This window comes from Saccopteryx leptura, chromosome 10, assembly GCF_036850995.1.
Source record: "Saccopteryx leptura isolate mSacLep1 chromosome 10, mSacLep1_pri_phased_curated, whole genome shotgun sequence".
In the NCBI taxonomy this organism is placed as follows: Eukaryota; Metazoa; Chordata; class Mammalia; order Chiroptera; family Emballonuridae; genus Saccopteryx; species Saccopteryx leptura.
Genome location: NC_089512.1, coordinates 62,153,724 through 62,173,304, shown reverse-complemented (window position 1 = coordinate 62,173,304; position 19,581 = coordinate 62,153,724). Strand labels below are relative to the sequence as shown.

Here is a 19,581-nt window from a genome sequence, read left to right as displayed (position 1 = left end):
TCTTTTTTGTATTTGTGAATGTTTTTATTTCTCCTTCGTACTTGAAGGATAACTTTGATGGGTATAGTATTCTTGGCTGAAAGTTCCTCTCTTTCAGGGATTTAAATATTGGGGTCCACTCTCTTCTTGCTTGTAGAGTTTCTGCTGAAAAATCTGATGATAATCTAATAGGCCTTCCTTTATATGTTGTATTCTTCTTTTCCCTGGCTGCCTTGAGAATTTTTTCTTTGTTGTTGGATTGTGCCATTTTCATTATGATGTGCCTTGCAGTAGGTTTGTTGTGGTTAAGAGAACTCGGTGTTCTGTTTGCTTCTTGAATTTGAGGCTTTAGTTCTTTCCACAGGCTTGGGAAGTTCTCGTCTATTATTTGTTTGAATATGTTCTCCATTCCATTTTTTTCTCTCTTCTCCCTCTGATATACCTATTATTATGTTATTCTTTTTGATGGAGTCAGACAATTCCTGTAGGACTTTCTCATTTTTTTTAATTTTTGAGTCTCTCTCTTCTTCTCTCTGTCATGCCTCAAGTTGCTTGTCTTCTATGTCACTAATCCTATCTTCTATCTGGCCTGTTCTATTAGCTAAGCTTGTTACCGCATTTTTCAGTTCATGAATTGAGTTTTTCATTTCTGTTTGATGTGATTTTATAGTTTCAATTTCCTTGGTAATATATTCTTTGTGTTCATTGAGTTGTTTTCTGAGCTCCCTAAATTGCCTTTCTGTGTTTTCTTGTATATCTCTGAGTATTTTTAGGATTTCTATTTTAAATTCTCTGTCATTTATCTTCAAGGTTTCCAATATATTAATTTTTTTTCCATAGATTTTTCCACATCTATCTGTGTTACTTCTCTTTCTTTTGTATCCATGATATTTGATTTTTTTTTCCTTAATGGCATCTGGGGGTGGTCTTTTTGATAGCACTAATGAGAATTAATAAAGAATAAAAAGTAGAAATAAAATAAAATATATAAAATTAAATAAAAAAATAAAAAAAAATTGGAAAACACAAAAAAAACCAATAATAATTTATTATTTCCCTCCTCTTTTCTTTCTTCTCTTCCCCTCCTCTTCCCTCCTCCTTAGGAAAATATCATGATAAACTGTGAATTATATTATGCTAAATGAAACAAAAACTGCCTATAACGGAGGGCTGAGTTGGGGGGAACTCTTCAAGGGGCAGAAAAGGAAGTAGGGACCCACAAAATGCAAAAAAGGAAAAAATTTGGGTCAAGTATAAAATGATTTGCTTTAAGTAATGGTCGACTAAGAGATATAATGAGAGGGATAAGAGAGAAACCAGAAAAAAGGGGGGAAAAAACAAACTATTGTATTATGTGGAGCAAAGACTGAATAGAATGGAGATCCTGGGTTGGGAGGAATGCTACTGAGTTAAAAAGCAAAGTAAAAAGCACCCAAAATGCCACAAAAATATCCAAAAAACTTGAGTCCCAAATTAAATAATTTGTTTTTGATTGAGGATTGAATGAGAGGAAAAGTAAAAGGAGAAAAGAAGAAACTAATAGAAAGGGAGAAACAAGAAAAGGGGGGAAAGGAAAGGAAGAAAAAAGAAAAAAAAACAAAAAGAGAGGGAGAGTTAAGGGTTTTGGAGTGTAACCCTCATGGAGAGTAAGGAAGAAGAAAAGAAATAAAATGAAACACTTATGGGTAGTGTAGTTCAAGAAAAGGAAAGAGTAAGATGGGCAGAGAATAACAGAACCAAGGTTGAGGAAATAGAAATAATACTAAGAAAGGCAAGAGGATGAAACAAACAAATAAACAAAAGAAATAGTGGAACAAATTATAAAGTCTGTGGATTTTTCTTGAATTTGAGAGGTTAACTTCTTCTTCCCTTTTCTTTCCTCTCCCTCTTCCTAGTCAGTGACTCTGTACCCCAGGTTCTGCCCCTGTGGCACGCTTAGGTAGGGATTTGCAGTTGATGAGACTCTACGGTGATGTCATATATTTGGCTTCAGTCTCGTTGGTTGTCAAGGCTTGTTAGCGTTTGCAGGCTCCAACAATGAGAGAGTCCGTTTTCCCGGAGCCTCTCTCCTAGTCTCTCCTTCCTGAATTAGCAGCCTGATGATCCAGCTATGAGGCTGCCGCTGCCACTGCCTCTGCCTGGGGAGTAAGAGGTTTAGAGAGCTGGCAAATCCCCACTCTATCCCCAGTTAATGCAGGGCTCTGGGTAAGGCTCTGGCAGTCAGAGCAGCCAGCGTAATCAGGCGGGGCTGAGAGCCAATTGCTCTCAAGGTGACGTTCTCTGAGCTTGTAGGCCTGTTCAGCACCCCCAGCACTCTGTGCGACCACTGTCCCCAGGCTTTCCACACTTTGTAACCTGTTTAGGCTGGGAAGAAGATGCCCTAGTCACTGCCTGCAGTACAGGAGGTTTTAACACTGTCAAGTCCCTCTTTTTAGCGTATGTCCCTGAGTATGAAAGCTCTGCCAATCAGAAGTTGCCCCACCCCTTTAGCAAGAGGCACTAAAAAATATCACACCTCTTGTCTTGGATAGCTGGACTGAGAGAGATTTTGTCAATTATAGCCGCGTAGGTCAGTTGGGAGGTGAGCAACTTGTGGGTTAGGCTAATTTCAGCGATTGGATCCACGGAATTTCTCCAGAATGAACTGCAAGCTGCGCACATGCCTCTCCCCCATGCTTGATTGTTAGCTTGAATGGCTGGGTGAGGCGCCCCACCCGCCTAGAGAAGCTTGGGTGTAGGGAAGTCCGTGGCGCGGGTGGTTGCTGGGCTGCTCGCGCCCGGGGCGCGGGAGGCTGGGCTGCTCACGGCCGGGAGTGGGAGGCTGGGGTGCTCACAGCCCAGTTCGCGTGGGGGGCTGGGCTGCTCACAGCCGGGCGCAGGAGGCTAGGCTGCCCAGACCCGGGGCTTGGGCGGTCGCTCGCGCAGGCCGGAGGCTGGGATGCTTGGGGCGTGGCACACGGGCGTTTGCTCATGTGGGCTGATTCACCACAGGCACCCTCTTTCCTTGGCTTGAACGAAGGCCTGCGCCGCAGCCTAGCTACCTCCACACCCCTAGCTCCACCCAAATCTCAGTTCCAAGTGAAAGCAGCCTTTGCTCAGGTTAGTGAGGAAGGCAGAGAGTTTCTTTGTCTGACTTATTTCCCTCAGGGTTGATTATATATTTAGCCAATTTTTCACTGGATCCTACCTTCGTCTTCAGGGTGTGAGACTCTTGGATGCTCCAAGAATAGGTTTTTCTGTCTCTGGATGTTGAACTTGTTGAAATTTTGGGGAGATTTTTCGGTCCATGTCCTCACGGCACCATTTCTATGACGTCGTTATTTTTCTTTAAATAGTCAATTATCTTTTAAAGAGACTTGAAAAAGAAAGAAAAAAGCCGTATATGTTTATTCATATAGTTAACATTTTGGGAGCATTCTTATAGTGTTAGTCTACTGGTAATGAATCTTTTTAAGTTTTGTACATCTGAGAAGAAAATCAGTGATCTTTTTTTTTAGATAATGTATTTTTGATCTCTAGAGATTACATTTGGTTATTTTTTTTTACATTATTTCTCTCTTCGTTATCTTTGTTTTGTTTTAACGTTTTCAGCATATTTATAATAGCTCTTTTAACATTTTTGTCTTCTTGTATCATCACTGTCACTTCTATGTCCATATCTAATGACTGATTTTTCTCCTGCTTATGGATGTTGTGAATTTTATATTGGTAAAAGCTGGCATTTATGTGTTCCTTTGACGAGCATTAGTCATTACTTTTTGAGGTAATTAAATTATTACTGGATTATTTTCATCTTTTCAAGGCTTGTTTTTATGCTTTCTTAAGGCAGTTTTAGAGGAGACTTTATTTTAAGGCTACGTTAACTTCACTACAAAGGTGTGATCCCTCCAATGTCACCACTGAATTCCTCTGGTGTTGGACAAAAATTCAACTCTAGTTACCAAAAATTTCTAGTTCTGTGTGAGCTCTGGTAGCTATTCTGTTGCTAGCTCCCCAGAGATTCTTTGCCAGGCCTCCTGGAGTTTTACCCTACTCATACATGACTTAGAAATTTAGTAAGCCTACACAGGTTTCTAGAGCTCCTTTTCCATGCACCTCCCTCACCTCTGGTATCCTGCCCACAAAGTCCAGTCACCTCTGCCTTTCTTAACTCCAATAGAGATCTCTCCAACTCAGCAATACTGCCAAGCTCTGATTTTGATCTCCTCCCTGCTTTGTGGTCTGGAATGTGCCTCTAGGTAGATCGCTGAGACAATCATAAAAATCACCTTGTCTTCCTTCTCTTAGTGACCTTAGTCCTATACTGGTTATTGTATAATTTCCAAAAATAGTTGTTTCTTAAATTTTTTGAAGTTTTCTAGTTGTTTACAGCAGTAGGGAAAGTTAGTCTTATTTTATCCAACCAATAGAAGCAGAAACTTATTCAATTTTAAAATCAACAATTTACAGCAGTCCTTATTTTGGGAATACAGGGCAAAGAAAGAGATTGACTACCAGGAATTTATGTTTCTTTTAACTGGAGGAGTAAGTCTTAAGAGTGCTGAGAAAAATCCTGATCCATCATGGTTACAGGATAAAAGCTGGGAAGAAATTTGCCGTGCTAGTGAATTTCCTGCCTTCAAAGAACTCAGGTAATTGTTTTTAAACTTGTTAATTTAGCATTGAATAATGATGAATATATATTTAATCTAATGATTTTTAAATGGCTTGATAGCTTCTTGATTTATCTCTTTGCTCAACAGTCTCTTTAAATTTTTTCCAATGAAAAAATAACTATTAAGCTTTTTTCCATTAGGACTCATTTTTGTGAACATATAAATGAATGGCAGGAAATATATGACAGTAAAGAGCCACACAATGCTAAACTTCCAGCACCAATGGACCAGAATCTAAATGAACTACAGAAAATAATAATTCTTCGGTGCTTAAGGCCCGATAAGGTAAAAGACAAATATGTTCCATTTGGAACCAGATAATTTACCATTTTTGAAGTATTAGGTTTAAAGTTACTGTTATTTGGTTCTGTAACCCTTATTTCAGATGCTCAAAAGGGTTCCCAGAACTCCCAGAACTTCCTCAACTTAGTAAAATTTTAGCCATTATTTTTTCAAATATTTTTAGCCAGCACACCCATTATTCTAATTAAATGTAATTAGACTGCTTGATATTGTACCATATGTGATTGATACTCTGTTAATTATTTTTAAATATTTTGTATCACTGTGCCTTAGTTTGGATAGTTTCTATTGCTATCTTTAAGTTTGCTGATGTCTTCTTTTGTAACATCTAATATATTATTAATCCCATTCAATTAATTTTTTCAGCTATTATATATTTCATTTCTAGAAAGTTTATTTGGTTGTTTAGATATATATTCAATTTCTCTTTTCATTCTGTTTGTTTTCTTTTAAATACTTTAACACGGTTATAATAACAGTTTTTAAATCTTTGCTAATTCCATCATTTATAAAATTGTTTCTATTTAATGATTTTACTTTTGGATTTAAGTCATATTTTACTGCTCCTTGGAATGCCCAGGAATGTTCTATTGGATGATGGACATTTTTTGTTGTTGTTGTTTTGTTTTGTTTTTTGTTTGTTTGTTTTTTTGGTACCAGGAGTAGGGTACGGATGATGGACATTTTTGATGATTTGAATTTTATCTTCCTTTAAAGCTTGTTGAATTTTTGGCCTGACCAGTGATGGCACAGTAGATAGAGCAGGGGTCCCCAAACATTTTACACAGGGGGCCAGTTCACTGTCCCTCAGACCGTTGAAGGACCAGACTATAAAAAAAAACTATGAACAAATCCCTAAGCACACTGCACATACCTTATTTTAAAGTAAAAAAACAAAACTGGAACAAATACAATATTTAAAATAAAGAACAAGTAAATTTAAATCAACAAACTGACCAATATTTCAATGGGAACTATGGGCCTGCTTTTGGCTAATGAGATGGGATGGTCAATGTGCTCCTCTCACTGACCACCAATGAAAGAAGTGCCCCTTCCGGAAGTGTGGCGGGGGCCGGATAAATGGCCTCAGGGGGCTGCATGTGGCCCGCGAGGCCATAGTTTGGGGACCCCTGGGATAGAGCATTGAATTGGGATGCTGAGGGCCCAGGTTCCAAACCATAAGTTGTCAGCTGGAGTGTGGGCTCACCAGATTGAGCACAGGGTTGCTGGCTTCAGCACAGGATCAATATGAACCCTAAGGTTGATAGCTTGAGCCCTGGGTCACTGGCTTGAGCAAGGGTTCACTGGCTCAGCTGGAGCCCCCTCCCCATCAAGGCACATATGAGGAGCAATCAATGAACAACTAAAAGTGGTGCAACTACGAGTTGATGCTTCTCATCTCTTTCTCTTCCTGTCTCTCAAAAGAAAAAAAAAGATTGTTGAATTTTGTTCTGCTAGTTCAGGGGTTAGCAAACAACACCTGTCCACTGGCTAAATCTAGCCCATGACCTGATTTTGTCCAGCCCATGAGCTAAGAATGGTTTTTATACTTTAAAGTTGTTGGAAGGAAGGAAGGAAAGAAGGGAAGGAAGGAAGGGGAGGGGAGGGGAGGGGAGGGGAGGGGAGGGGAGGGGAGGGGAGTGGAGGGGAGGGGAGGGGAGGGGAGGGGAGGGGAGGGGAGGGGAGGGGAGGGGAGGGGAGGGGAGGGGAGGGAGGGAGGGAGGGAGGGAGGGAGGAAGGAAGGAAGGAAGGAAGGAAGGAAGGAAGGAAGGAAGGAAGGAAGGAAGGAAGGAAGGAAGGAAGGAAGGAAGGAAGGAAGGAAGGAAACACAGCAGAAACTGTATGTGGCCCACAAAGCCTAAAATAAACTGCTCACAAAATTAAAGAATATTTTATAGCTTTATATTCATTTTGAAACATCCCCTAATTTTTGTGAGCAGTATATTTACTCTGTAGAAAAAAAGTTTGCCAATCCCTTTGGTTACATAGTTAAGTTACTTAAATTCAGATTTTTCCTTTCAAAAATTGTTTTAAGATTTGTTAGGGCAGGTGTAGAATAGCCTTTACTTAATGAATAGTTTAACAGCACTACTAAAGTGTAGTCACCAAGGACTCTCCACTGTGGCTAGACGGGACTTGAGATTCCCAGCTTGCAGGACCTCCGCTGGCTCCTCAGCTCCCCAGTCTCTCTTTGCTTGGCCTGTGCATGCACACCATAGTATTCAGCAGATATTTAAGGGTACTGTTATGCAGATTTCTGTGCTCTTTTTCTGGATAGTTCCCTTCTAATTTGAACTCTGCAATTTCCAGCAGCTTCCGCTTTCTTGAACTCTGGTTCCTGTCTTCCCAGCTCCGCAACACTACGTTGCTGTGCTTTTAGTCGTGCTCCCTGTTTCACAGTCTGGAATGTGCCTTCCAGAAGAAAGCTGAAGGAAAATAGGTCTTAACTTGTTTATTTCCTCTCAGGGATCACAGCCCTGTACCTCCTACTGTCTAAATAGCCCAATGTCTAAAAATGTTTGTTTCATTAATTTTGCCCATTTTTTAGTTTATAGTAAGAGAATAAATCTGGTTCCTGTTATTTCATATTAGCTGAAGCAGAATATGGTAAAAAAAAGTCTTGTATATGTCACAATTCTCTTAGGAGAAAGACCTACTGTCTTTCAGTAGGTAAAATAAATAGGGTGATAACTTTCACACATTCAGGAAAGGTGATTGTAGGGTTATGTTACAAAAGGAAATTTTTTAAACAGACAAAACTAGAACTATACTCATACATGTATTTTAAACTGAATAAGTTACTTCACCTTTCTGACCTCAGGTTATACCATTTATAAAATGAAGGTGTTGAAAGTGACTATGATGGTCCCTTCTCTTCTTATTTTTTCTTCCTTCCTTCCTTCCTTCCTTCCTTCCTTCCACCCTCCCTCCCTCCCTCCCTCCCTCCTTTCCTTTCCTTTCCTTTCCTTCCTTCCTTCCTTCCTTCCACCCTCCCTCCCTCCCTCCCTCCCTCCTTTCCTTTCCTTTCCTTTCCTTCCTTTCTTCCTTCCTTCCTTCCCTCCTTCCTTTCTTTTATATTTTATGTTTTGAGTAAAGTTTCAAAGTTTCACCAGTATTATCTGATGCTTCCTTTCGTCTTTGACTAGGTTCAAATAGAAGCCTACATAGTTACTTGACTCCTGAGTATTTCTCCATATTCTAACTCCCAAAGACCTTTGTACATTGTTAAAAATTAACTCATTGTTTCTTACCCCACAGTTGTGTGTATGTACATGTTTCTTTCGATAGACAATAAGTCCATGAAGGCCAAACAATGCTTTATTCATTATTTTATCACCAATAGCCTCCCTTTTTCATGATAAACTGAGGAATGTGTAGCTCTGCATCTGGGCAACACCTGCCTATTTGCACTCTTCTGAATGGCTACCTGATGGCCAATGGGGATATTGCTTCAATACTATATGTGGGGTTATTTCTTTGTCTGCTGTGCTTGGGAGCCTGTGCTTAAACATCACAACACTTACCACACTGGGACGTACAGTAATTGTCTATTTGTTAGGGTTTCCCACAATACTGTGAGCTTCTTGAAGTCAGGCCCCATGACTTCTTTTTCTATATATCTCCAGGACTTCAAGCAGTTCCTAGCTGATAGAATCAATCGGAGTCCAAAAGACCAGTGTAACAGGCTTTAATGAAAGGAAACCTGCCAGGCTGTCTTGTAAGGGAGAGCAGCCCCGGGTTCTCTAATAGGTAGGGTTAAATAGGGGATTTGAGGGTGGAGGCTGGTAGCCATTAAGGAAAAAACGTCTCAGCAATTTATGTAATACTAAGGGTAAATAAGCTAGGGGACCTTCCACACCCAGGTTAGTCACCCAGATGCTTAGGGGAAGGTGATCTGGAACATTTAGTTTGTCAATGTACCTTCATCTACTTAAGGGAGGAGGGGGACATGGCCCCCACCTGCAACCCTATCACTAGCAAATGGTAGGAGCTCAGTAAATGTCTGTGAATTGAGTTGAATTGAAAAAAATTAAACTAAATTCAATTAAAGACTGTATTATTTGGGATTCTCCAGAGAAATAGAACCAATAGGATAGAGAGAGATAAGAAAGATAGAGATTGAGAGAGATACAGAGATAGAGATAGAGAGAGATGAGGTAGAGATAGAGATAGAGATTTTAAGTAATTGGCTAGCTGGCAAGCCCAGTAGGCTGAAGACCCAGGGAAGAGTAGATGTTGCAGTTCAAGTCCAAACGTAGTCTGCTAGCAAAATTCCCTTTTCCTCAGGGGAAATCAGTCTATTTTCTCCTAAATGCTTTAACTGATTGGACAAAGCCTACTCACATTATGGAGGATAATCTGGTTTAATCAAAGTCTAGTGATTTAAATGTTAACTTTATCTTTAAAATATCTTTACAGCAATATTCTAGACTAATAACTTACCAAATATCTGGGTACTATGTCCAAGCCAAGCTGACACATAAAATTAACCATAACAAAGCTCATCTCCAGGTCTTCTCAAATCTCCATAATTTCTTCTCTAGAGTAGCTTACATAAAGGATCAAAATCTTTTAGAAAAGTTTTAATTCTTTTTCTTATATTAAATTACTGGAACAAGATACTTTTACTATAGAAAACTATCCTACTCAATCTCAGGAAGCATTGCCCTGGCTAGCGCATAAAACTATGGGAAGCAAGGTCTCTGTGTCCTCAGCATCTTCCCTTCCTTAAAATGTATATTGAAAATCTGCTGTGCTAGGTAAAAACTGTATATGGCATTAATGGTAAAAGAATAAAAAATATTTCATCATTGTTCATGGGAAGTTATTAAAGAAGATAAAAAGCTGCTATATCATTATGAACTCCTAATAGAAAAACTTTTAGTGGCTTTTCAATACCTATAGAATAATGACAGAAGAACAGCTTGCCGGTCTTGTTACCTTGACTAATCGGACCTCTTTTCTGCCATTCTATTCTTATCTTCTCCTAGAAACTTGCACTGTTTCAAACTATAGAATTGCTCACAACTACACAAAATTACTCATATACAAAACTGCACTCTCTCTTCCCATCTATTCCACAGACCTTCCAGGACAGCAAAAACCCATGATTCTCTCTCCTCTTTTCTTTGAATTACTACAGCTTTCATTTTAGAAAGGTGTTTGGCATTTAGAAGATAATACCCAATACCTCTTTGTGCTTATTTTCTGCTGCTAATGTTGATGAATTGCGTTCTTTTATTTTTTATTATTTTTATTATTTTGTTTTTATTTTTTTAGAGAGAGGCAAGGAGAGAGAGAGAGAGAGAGAGAGATAGGACATCAATCTGTTCTGGTATGTGCCCTGACCAGGGACTGAACTGGCACCCTCTATGTTTCAGGATGATGCTCCAATCAACTTAGCTATCTGGCCACGACTTAATTTTAAGAAATGTATTGATTGATTTTCTTAGAAAGACAGAGAGAGGGGAGGGGGAAGGGAAGCACACATTGTTGTTCCACTCAGTCATACATTTATTGGTTGCTTTCCATGTGTGCCCTGACTAGGGATCAAAACTGCTACCTTGTCGTTTCAGGATGACGCTCTAACTGACTGAGCTAACCAGTCAGGGCGCATTATTTTATTTTTAATTTAAATATAATTTTACTATAAGTAAGATATTCCTGTGGTTTAAAATTGAAACACTATTTGAGTGACATGAATATATGAATACAGGTCCTGGCCAGTTAGCTCAGTGGTAGAGCATCGACCTGGTGTATGGATGTCCCAGGTTCAATTCCTAATCAGGGCACACAAGAGAAGCACCCATCTACTTCTCTACCCCTCCCCCTCTTGCTTCTCTTTCTCTCTTTCTCTCTCTTCTCCTCCTGCAACCATGGCTCAATTGGAGCGAGTTGACCCTGGGTGCTGAGGATGGCTCCCTGGCCTCTGCCTCAGGCGCTAAGAATAGCTTGGTTGCTGAGCAATGCCCCAGATGGTCAGAGCATCACCCTGTAGATGGCTTGCTGAGTGGATCCCAGTCAGGGTGCATGCAGGAGTCTGTCTGTCTCCCCTCCTCTCACTTAATGATAATAAAGAATATATAAATACAGTCAGAAGTGTATCTCCAGTCGTTACCACTGAGCTTTGCAACATCCTTCCTCTCAGGCAGTGTCATTTGCTCCTTGTTATCCTTTCATACACATATAAATATGCATACATGTAATGTTTCTACTTATTTTTAACACAAATGCTAATATCCACTGTTTTACATATTTTTATTTTTTCTATCAGTTCATAAAGAGATTTCTAGGTTTTTACAATTGCACAGTATTCCATTATATGAATAAACCATAATATCTTTCTTTCTTTTTTTTTTCATATTTTTCTGAAGTTAGAAGCAGGGAGGCAGAAAGGCAAAGGCAGACTTCTGCATGTGCCCAACTGGGATCCACCTGGGAAGCCCACCAGGGGGCGATGCTCTGCCCATCTGGGGTGTTGCTTTGTTGCACCCGAGCCGTTCTAGCACCTGAAGTGGAGGCCATGGAGCCATCCTCAGTGCCCAGGCCAACTTTGCTCCAATGGAGCCTTGGCTGCAGGAGGGGAAGAGAGAGACAGAGAGAAAGGAAAGAGGGAACAGGGAAGAAGCAGATGGTCACTTCTGTGTCTCTGACCAGGAATCAAATCCAGGACTTCCACATACTGGGCCAACACTCTACCACTGAGCCAACCAGCCAGGGCCTATACCATAATTTCTTTAGCTAATTTCTATTTATAGATCTTTACAATATTTATACATTACCTATTTATTGCAACCTATTGCAAAAATGCTGTAATGAAGAACCTTATTCAAAAATTATTTCTCATGGAATTGTACACCTGAAACATGTAATAATGTCACCCCAATTAAGTAAAAAACTATGCAAAATAAAAAATAAACATATTGCTATTATTTTTTTTAATCCAAGGATTAAAATTCAAAATTTATTTTGATTTTAAAGAAGGATTTTTTTTCAGGTGAGAGAAGCTATATGTGTCTGAGTTACTTGCTGTTGCTACCGTATTCAACAGGAGAGATTTTTTGTTTTTTGGAGTTTTGAGGGTTTTTTTGTACTTTTCTGAAGCTGGAAACGGGGAGTGACAGACAGACAGACTCCCGCATGCGCCGGACCAGGATCCACCCGGCACGCCCACCAGGGGGCGACGCTCTGCCCACCAGGGGATGATGCTCTGCCCCTCGGGAGCGCTGTTCTGCCGCGACCAGAGCCACTCTAGCGCCTGGGGCAGAGGCCAAGGAGCCATCCCCAGCGCCCGGGCCATCTTTGCTCCAATGGAGCCTCACTGCGGGAGGGGAAGAGAGAGACAGAGAGGAAGGAGAGGGGGAGGAGTGGAGAAGCAGATGGGTGCTTCTCCTGTGTGGCCTGGCCGGGAATCGAACCCGGGACTTCTGCACGCCAGGCTGATGCTCTACCACTGAGCCAACCGGCCAGGGCCCCAACAGGAGAGGTTTTAATGGAGGTTCTAACCTGGCTGCAGGCAACCGTTCTGTGAAATAGAGGCACCTCATTCTTCAATCTTAGGAGATGCTTCTAAAAAAAAAAGTCATTTCTCACAGGTGCAGCTCCCTCTCAGAATAATGTCTTAGAAATAATATTGCTGGGTCAGTGAGTTGCCCATTTGTAATTTTTTTAAATTTATTTATTAAATTTAATGCAGTGACATTGATAAATCAGGGTACATATGTTGAAAGAAAACATCTCTAGATTATTTTGACATTTGATGGTGCTGTGTACCCCTCCCCTAAAGTTAAATTGTCTTTTGTCACCTTCTATCTGGTTTTCTTGTGCCCCTCCCCTCCCCCCAACCCCTCTCTCCTTCTTCGCCCCATTCCCCCTCCCCCCACCCCCACCCCTGTTGCCATCACATTCTTGTTCATGTCTCTGAGTCTCATTTTTATGTCCCTTCTATGTATGGATTCATATAGCTCTTAGTTTTTTTCTGATTTACTTATTTCACTCCATATAATGTTATCAAGGTCCATCCATGTTATTGTAAATGATCTGATGTCATCATTTCTTATGGCTGAGTAGTATTCCATAGTATATATGTACCAAAGCTTTTTAATCCACTCATCCTCTGACAGACACTTGGGCTGTTTCCAGATCTTTGCTATTGTGAACAATGCTGCCACAAACATGGAGGTGCATTTCTCCTTTTGGAGCCGTTCTATGGTGTCCTTGGAGTATATTCCTAAAACTGGGATAGCTGGGTCAAAAGGCAGTTCGATTTTCGGTTTTTTGAGAAATCTCCATACTGTTTTCCACAGTGGCTGCACCAGTCTGCATTCCCACCAGCAGTGCAGGAAGGTTCCCTTTTCTCCACATCCTCGCCAGCACTTATTCTGTGTTGTTTTGTTGATGAGCGCCATTCTGGCTGGTGTGAGGTGATATCTCATTGTGGTTTTAATTTGCATTTCTCTAATGATTAGTGATGTTGAGCATTTTTTCATATGCCTATTGGCCATCTGTATGTCCTCTTTGGAGAAGTGTCTATTCAACTCTCTTGCCCATTTTTAGATTGTGTTGTTTGTCTTCCTGGTGTTGAGATTTATAAGTTCTTTATAAATTTTGGTTATTAACCCCTTATCAGACAGACGTATTGTCAAATATGTTCTCCTATTGTGTAGTTTGTCTTTTTATTCTGTTCTTGTTGTCTTTAGCTGTGCAAAAGCTTTTTAGTTTGATATAGTCCCATTTGTTTATCCTGTCTTTTATTTCACTTCCCTGTGGAGATAAATCATCAAATATATTGCTGCGAGAGATGTCAGAGAGCTTACTGCCTATGTTTTCTTCTAAGATGCTTATGGTTTCACAGCCTACATTTAAGTCTTTTATCCATTTTGAGTTTATTTTTGTGAGTGGTGTAAGTTGGTGATCTAGTTTCATTTTTTTGCAGGTAGCTGTCCAATTTTCCCAACACCATTTGTTAAAGAGGCTGTCTTTACTTCCTTTGTCAAATATCAGTTGTCCATAGAGCTGTGGGTTTATTTCTGGGTTCTCTGTTCTGTTCCATTGATCTATATGCCTGTTCTTATGCCAGTACCAGGTTGTTTTGAGTACAACGGCTTTGTAGTATAACTTGATATCAGGAAGTGTGATACCTCCCACTTTATTCTTCTTTTTTAAGATTGCTGAGGCTATTCGTGTCCTCTTTTGGTTCCATATAAATTTTTGGAATATGTGCTCTATATCTTTGAAGTATGTCATTGGTATTTTAATTGGTATTGTATTGAATTTATAGATTGCTTTGGGTAAAATAGACATTTTAACAATGTTTATTCTTCCTAACCATGAGCATATATGCTTCCACTTGTTTGTATCTTCCCTGATTTCTTTTATCAATGCTTTGTAATTTTCCGAGTACAAGTCTTTAGTTTCCTTGGTTAAGTTTACTCCTAGGTACTTTATTTTTTTGGTTGTAATTGTCAAGGGGAATGTTTCCTTAATTTCTCTTTCTGACTGTTCATTGTTAGTGTATAAAAATGCCTCTGATTTCTGAGTATTGATTTTATATCCTGCCACTTTGCTGAATTCATTTATCAGGTCCAGTAGCTTTTTGACTGAGACTTTAGGGTTTTCTATATACAATATCACATCATCTGCAAATAATAATAGTTTTACTTCTTCTTTTCCAATTTGAATGCCTTTTATTTCTTCTTCATGTCTGATTGCTGTGGCTAAGACTTCCAGGACTATGTTAAATAAGAGTGGTGAAAGGGGGCACCCCTGCCTTGTTCCTAATCTTAAGGGTATTGCTTTTAATTTTTGCCCATTGAGTATGATGTTGGCTGTGGGTTTCTCATAGATGGCTTTTATATTTGAGGTACGTTCCCTGTATTCCCACTTTGCTGAGAGTTTTGATCATGAATGGGTGCTGGATTTTATCAAATGCTTTTTCTGCATCTATTGAAATTATCATATGGTTTTTCTCCTTCTTTTTGTTTATGTGATGAATCACATTGATTGATTTACGAATATTGTACCATCCTTGCTCCCAGAATAAATCCCACTTGATCATGGTGTATGATTTTTTCCATATATTGTTGGATCCAGTTTGCTAATATTTTGTCGAGGATTTTAGCATCTATATTCATCAGAGATATTGGCCTATAATTTTCTTTCTTTGTGTTGTCTTTGCCTGGTTTTGGAATCAGAATTATGCTCACCTCATAAAAGGAGCTTGGAAGTCTTCCTTCCTCTTGAATTTTTTGAAATAGTTTGAGAAGGATAGGAGTTAGTTCTTCTTGGAATATTTGGTAGAATTCCGTTGTGAAGCCATCGGGCCCCGGACTTTTCTTTGTTGGGAGTTTTTTTGATAACTGTTTCGATCTCGTTTGTTGTAATCTGTCTGTTTAGGTTTTCTGATTCTTCCAGATTGATTTTTGGAAGATTGTATGTTTCAAGGAATTTGTCCATTTCATCTAGGTTGTCTAGTTTTTTGGCATACAGTTCTTCATAGTATTTTCTTATAATATTTTGTATTTCTGTTGTGTCAGTTGTTATGTCTCCTCTCTCATTTCTAATTTTATTTATTTGAGTCCTCTCTCTCTTTTTCTTGGTGAGTCTACTTAAAGGTTCATCAATCTTGTTTATCTTTTCAAAGAACCAACTCCTAGTTTCATTGATCGTCTGTATTGTTTCTTTAGCCTCTATGTCATTTATTTCTGCTCTGACCTTTATTATTTCCTTCCCTCTACTACATTTGGGCTGTACTTGCTGTTCTTTTTCTAATTCTTTTAGATGCAGGGTTAAATTGTTTATTTGAGCTTTTTCTAGCTTCTGAAAGTGTGCCTGTAGTGCTATGAACTTCCCTCTCAGTACTGCTTTTGCTGTGTCCCATAAATTTTGAGTTGTTGTATGCTCATTGTCATTCGTTTCTAGGAATTTTTTTTATTTCTTCTTTGATCTCATTCTTAATCCATTCATTATTTAACACCCTGCTATTTAGTTTCCATGTGTTTGAGAATTTTTGAGCTTTTCTGTTGTGGTTCATTTCTAGTTTCATGCCATTGTGATCGGAGAAATTGCTTGATATGATTTCAGTCTTCTTAAATTTGTTGAGAGCACTTTTGTGCCCTAACATGTGGTCTATCCTAGAGAATGTACCATGAGCACTTGAAAAGAATGTATATTCTGCTGCTTTAGGGTGAAAGGTTCTGAAGATATCTATTAAATCGAGTTCATCTAGTGTGTCCAACAAGTCTGCTGTTTCTTGGTTAATTTTCTTTCTTGAGGATCTATCTAGTGATGTTAGTGGGGTATTGAAATCCCCTACTATTATAGTATTGCTGTTGATCTCACCCTTTAAGTCCATCAAAGTCTGCTTTATATATTTGGGTGCTCCTATATTAGGTGCATAGATATTTATAATAGTTATATATATCTTCCTGTTGGATTACTCCCTTTATCATTATGTAGTGGCCTTCTTTATCTCTTATTATATCCTTTGTTTTAAAGTCCAATTTGTCTGATATAAGTATTGCTACCCCAGCTTTTTTTTCATTTCCATTTGCATGAAATGTTTTTTTCCATCCTTTTACCTTCAATCTATGTGTATCTTTTGTTCTAAGGTGTGTCTCTTGTAGACAGCATATGTATGGGTCCTGTTTTCTTATCCACGCAGCTACCCTATGTCTTTTGATTGGATCATTTAATCCATTTACGTTTAAGGTTATTATTGATATGAAGTTGTTTATTGCCATTTTCTTCTTTAAAGGTGTATTCCTTTTTTGCTATATTCTTTTCCCACTTTGATCTGTTTACAACAGGCCCCTTAACATTTCCTGCAGCATTGGTTTGGTTGTAATGAATTCCTTGAGTTGTTTTTTGTCTGGGAAGCTTTTTATTTCTCCTTCGATTTTAAACGATAGCCTTGCTGGGTAAAGTAGTGTTGGTTGTAGGTTCTTGTTCTGAATTACTTTGAATATTTCTTGCCATTCCCTTCTGGCCTCAAGTGTTTCTGTTGAGAAGTTGGATGTCATCCTTATGGGGGCTCATTTGTAGGTGATAGCTTTTTTTTCTCTTGCAGCTTTTAATATTTTCTCTTTATCACTTAGCTTTGGTATTTTAATTATGATGTGTCTTGGTGTAGGTTTCTTTGGGTTTCTCTTTAATGGAGTCCTCTGTGCTTCTTGGACTTGTGAGAGTTTCTCTTGCATTAATTTAGGGAAGTTTTCAGCTATGATATGATTGAACAAAGTCTCTATCCCTTGTTCTTTTTCTTTTCCTTCGGGAACCTCTATGATGCGGATGTTATTTCTCTTCAAGTTGTCACAGAGCTCTCTAAGGGTTTCCTCTGACTTTTTGAGTCTCTTTTCTCTTTTCTTCTCTACTTTCATGCCTTCATTCCAGTTGTCCTCCAACTTGCTGATTCGATCCTCAGCTCTATCTATCCTGTTTTTATTTTTTTCCATTGTGGTCTTTATTTCTGATATTGTATTTGTCATCTCCGACTGATTCTTTTTTATACTTGCTATTTCTTTATTTAGGTGTTCATAATGACCATCCATTGTTGTTCTAAGATCCCTAAGCATCCTTACAATCATTATTTTGAACTCCGCATCTGGAAGTTTGATTATTTCCGTATCACTCAGTTCATCTTTTGAAGGTGTCTCTTGTGGTTTCATTTGGATTGCACTTCTTTGTCTTCTCATTGTCTGTTTTGGGGGTTTTTATTTGTAAAGTTGGTTGAGTCTAGGCTTGGTGTTGTCTGCCTCCAGTTTTCAGTTATTTCTAGGTCGTCTTGGGTTGGTATCAGCTGTTATCTGTAATCCACTTTCAGATTGGGCAGCTTTGAAGTCTTGATTTGTTTGTTTTCTTAACAGGTGATAGTCTTTTTACTGATCTCAGCAGGGGGCTTCCTTGAAACTGTATCCAGGAATGCGGTGGGTGTAACCTGAGACTCTGAAGGCCTCTTTAGCCAATTAATCTCTCTGGGGGCAGGATGTTTTCTCAGCTTCAGTAGGGGGAGGTGTATCTCAGATCTCCATGGAGACCTGAGTTACTGCCCCTCCTCCCCACTTCTTGTTTTCAGCTGTGTCTTGTTGCGCTGATTGGAGCTGGATAGATGTCCGGAGATCTCTGATCAGGAAGCAATTTAGCTCTGTTTTGTGAAAGGTTCAGTCCCTCCCCCAGCTATGGCCGCCTCCAGCACAGATGAGTCAGCTTTTTTAGTTCGTCTCCTGCATTCCTAGCCCCTCACAGTCTGTCCCTCTCCCTGTCCTTTCCACTTGGGAGATAAGCTGGTCTTTTCAACACACCTTGCTCTCTGGTCGCCAGGCAAGTAGCTGTGAGTAGTAGTTTCTGCCCTTTTCCCTTGTGTGAGATCCCCTCTGGGCTCTCAGCCTCACCCCCCCCCCCCCGTTCCTGTAAGCAGGGGAGATTCAGGCGCTCCCTACCAGGTTTTTTGTGGCTTCTTCTTTGCTCCTTGGTTTTTGAGAGCTGTTCTTGTAGTTCAGAGTTGGTTTTTCATGCTGATTTTTCCTAAATTGATTTGTATTCCAGTTTGGTGGTGAGAGCTGGGCGTCTGTGTGTCTGCCTACTCCGCTGTCATCTTTTCAGTTGCCCATTTGTAATTTTATAAGTATTGCCAAATTTCCCTCCATGAAAGTTATACCAGATCACTCTTCCATCGCAGTGGGTGAAAATGTCTATTTACCCATACTTTTGCCCAACAGTATGTTGCCAAACTTTTGGATCTTCGACAATCTATGCAGAGGGTTTGAGGAATTTGGGGACTGATCAAGGAAAAAAATATGATCATGAGGTGGCAGTAGCACACATGAACTTCATTGAATGATGCTTTGACAGGTTCACATATTGGGGAGGGAAAAGTCTCTCACAGTGGGAGTCTGTAAAAAGGCCTGGAGTGGGGGGTCTGGTGGAGGTGGGGGTGGAGAGGGAGTTCACTACTCTAAGGGAGGAAGGCAAGGAAACTCCCAAGAAAGAGGAGGCTAGTGCAAGCTTAGGTGGTATTGCTTAGCAGCACTGGGCTGGGAGTCTCTGGATCAGAGCTCTGAAAGGTAGCAGATTCTTGGGGTCTTAATGATCTAGGGCTTAGCTTATCTATGACCAGTAGGTGTTTGGTGCAGCTCCACATTTAGGCAGACTGTAAATGGCTAAAAATCTGATTATTTGGGCTATGTTTAAAACAACTGAATGTGTAAAAAGTTGAGTTTGGTATACTAGTGGGCTTTTGAACTAACAGGTTTCAGCCTGTGTGAAGAAAAAAACAATCTAAAAGTGAATACACGGAAGCTATCTTTGTTCCCGATGAGTGAAAATGGTATCTAAATATAGTTATAGTTTGTATTTTATGAGTATACTACAGTACTCAGATTACGAGAGGTCAGTATGATCCTTTAGGTCAGTGGTCCCCAACCTTTTTTAGGCCACGGACCAGTTTAATGTCAGAAAATATTTTCACGGACCGGCCTTTAGGGTGGGACGGATAAATGTATCATGTGACCGAGACAAGCATCAAGAGTGAGTCTTAGATGGATGTAACAGAAGGACTCTGGTCATTTTTAAAAAATAAAACATCGTTCAGACTTAAATATAAATAAAACAGAAATAATGTAAGTTATTTATTCTTTCTCTGCGGACT

The 19,581-nt window shown here is 39.6% G+C and overlaps 1 protein-coding gene across 1 annotated transcript in view; it reads left to right on the top strand.

The window, feature by feature from the left end:
• DNAH12 (dynein axonemal heavy chain 12) overlaps window positions 1–19,581 on the top strand; it is a 399,320-nt gene that overhangs the window by 355,793 nt on the left and 23,946 nt on the right. Inside the window, exons 61-62 of the mRNA XM_066351331.1 lie at window positions 4,452–4,610; window positions 4,775–4,919. Of these exons, the coding sequence (XP_066207428.1) occupies window positions 4,452–4,610; window positions 4,775–4,919 (304 nt within the window). The remainder of the gene's footprint in view (window positions 1–4,451; window positions 4,611–4,774; window positions 4,920–19,581) is intronic.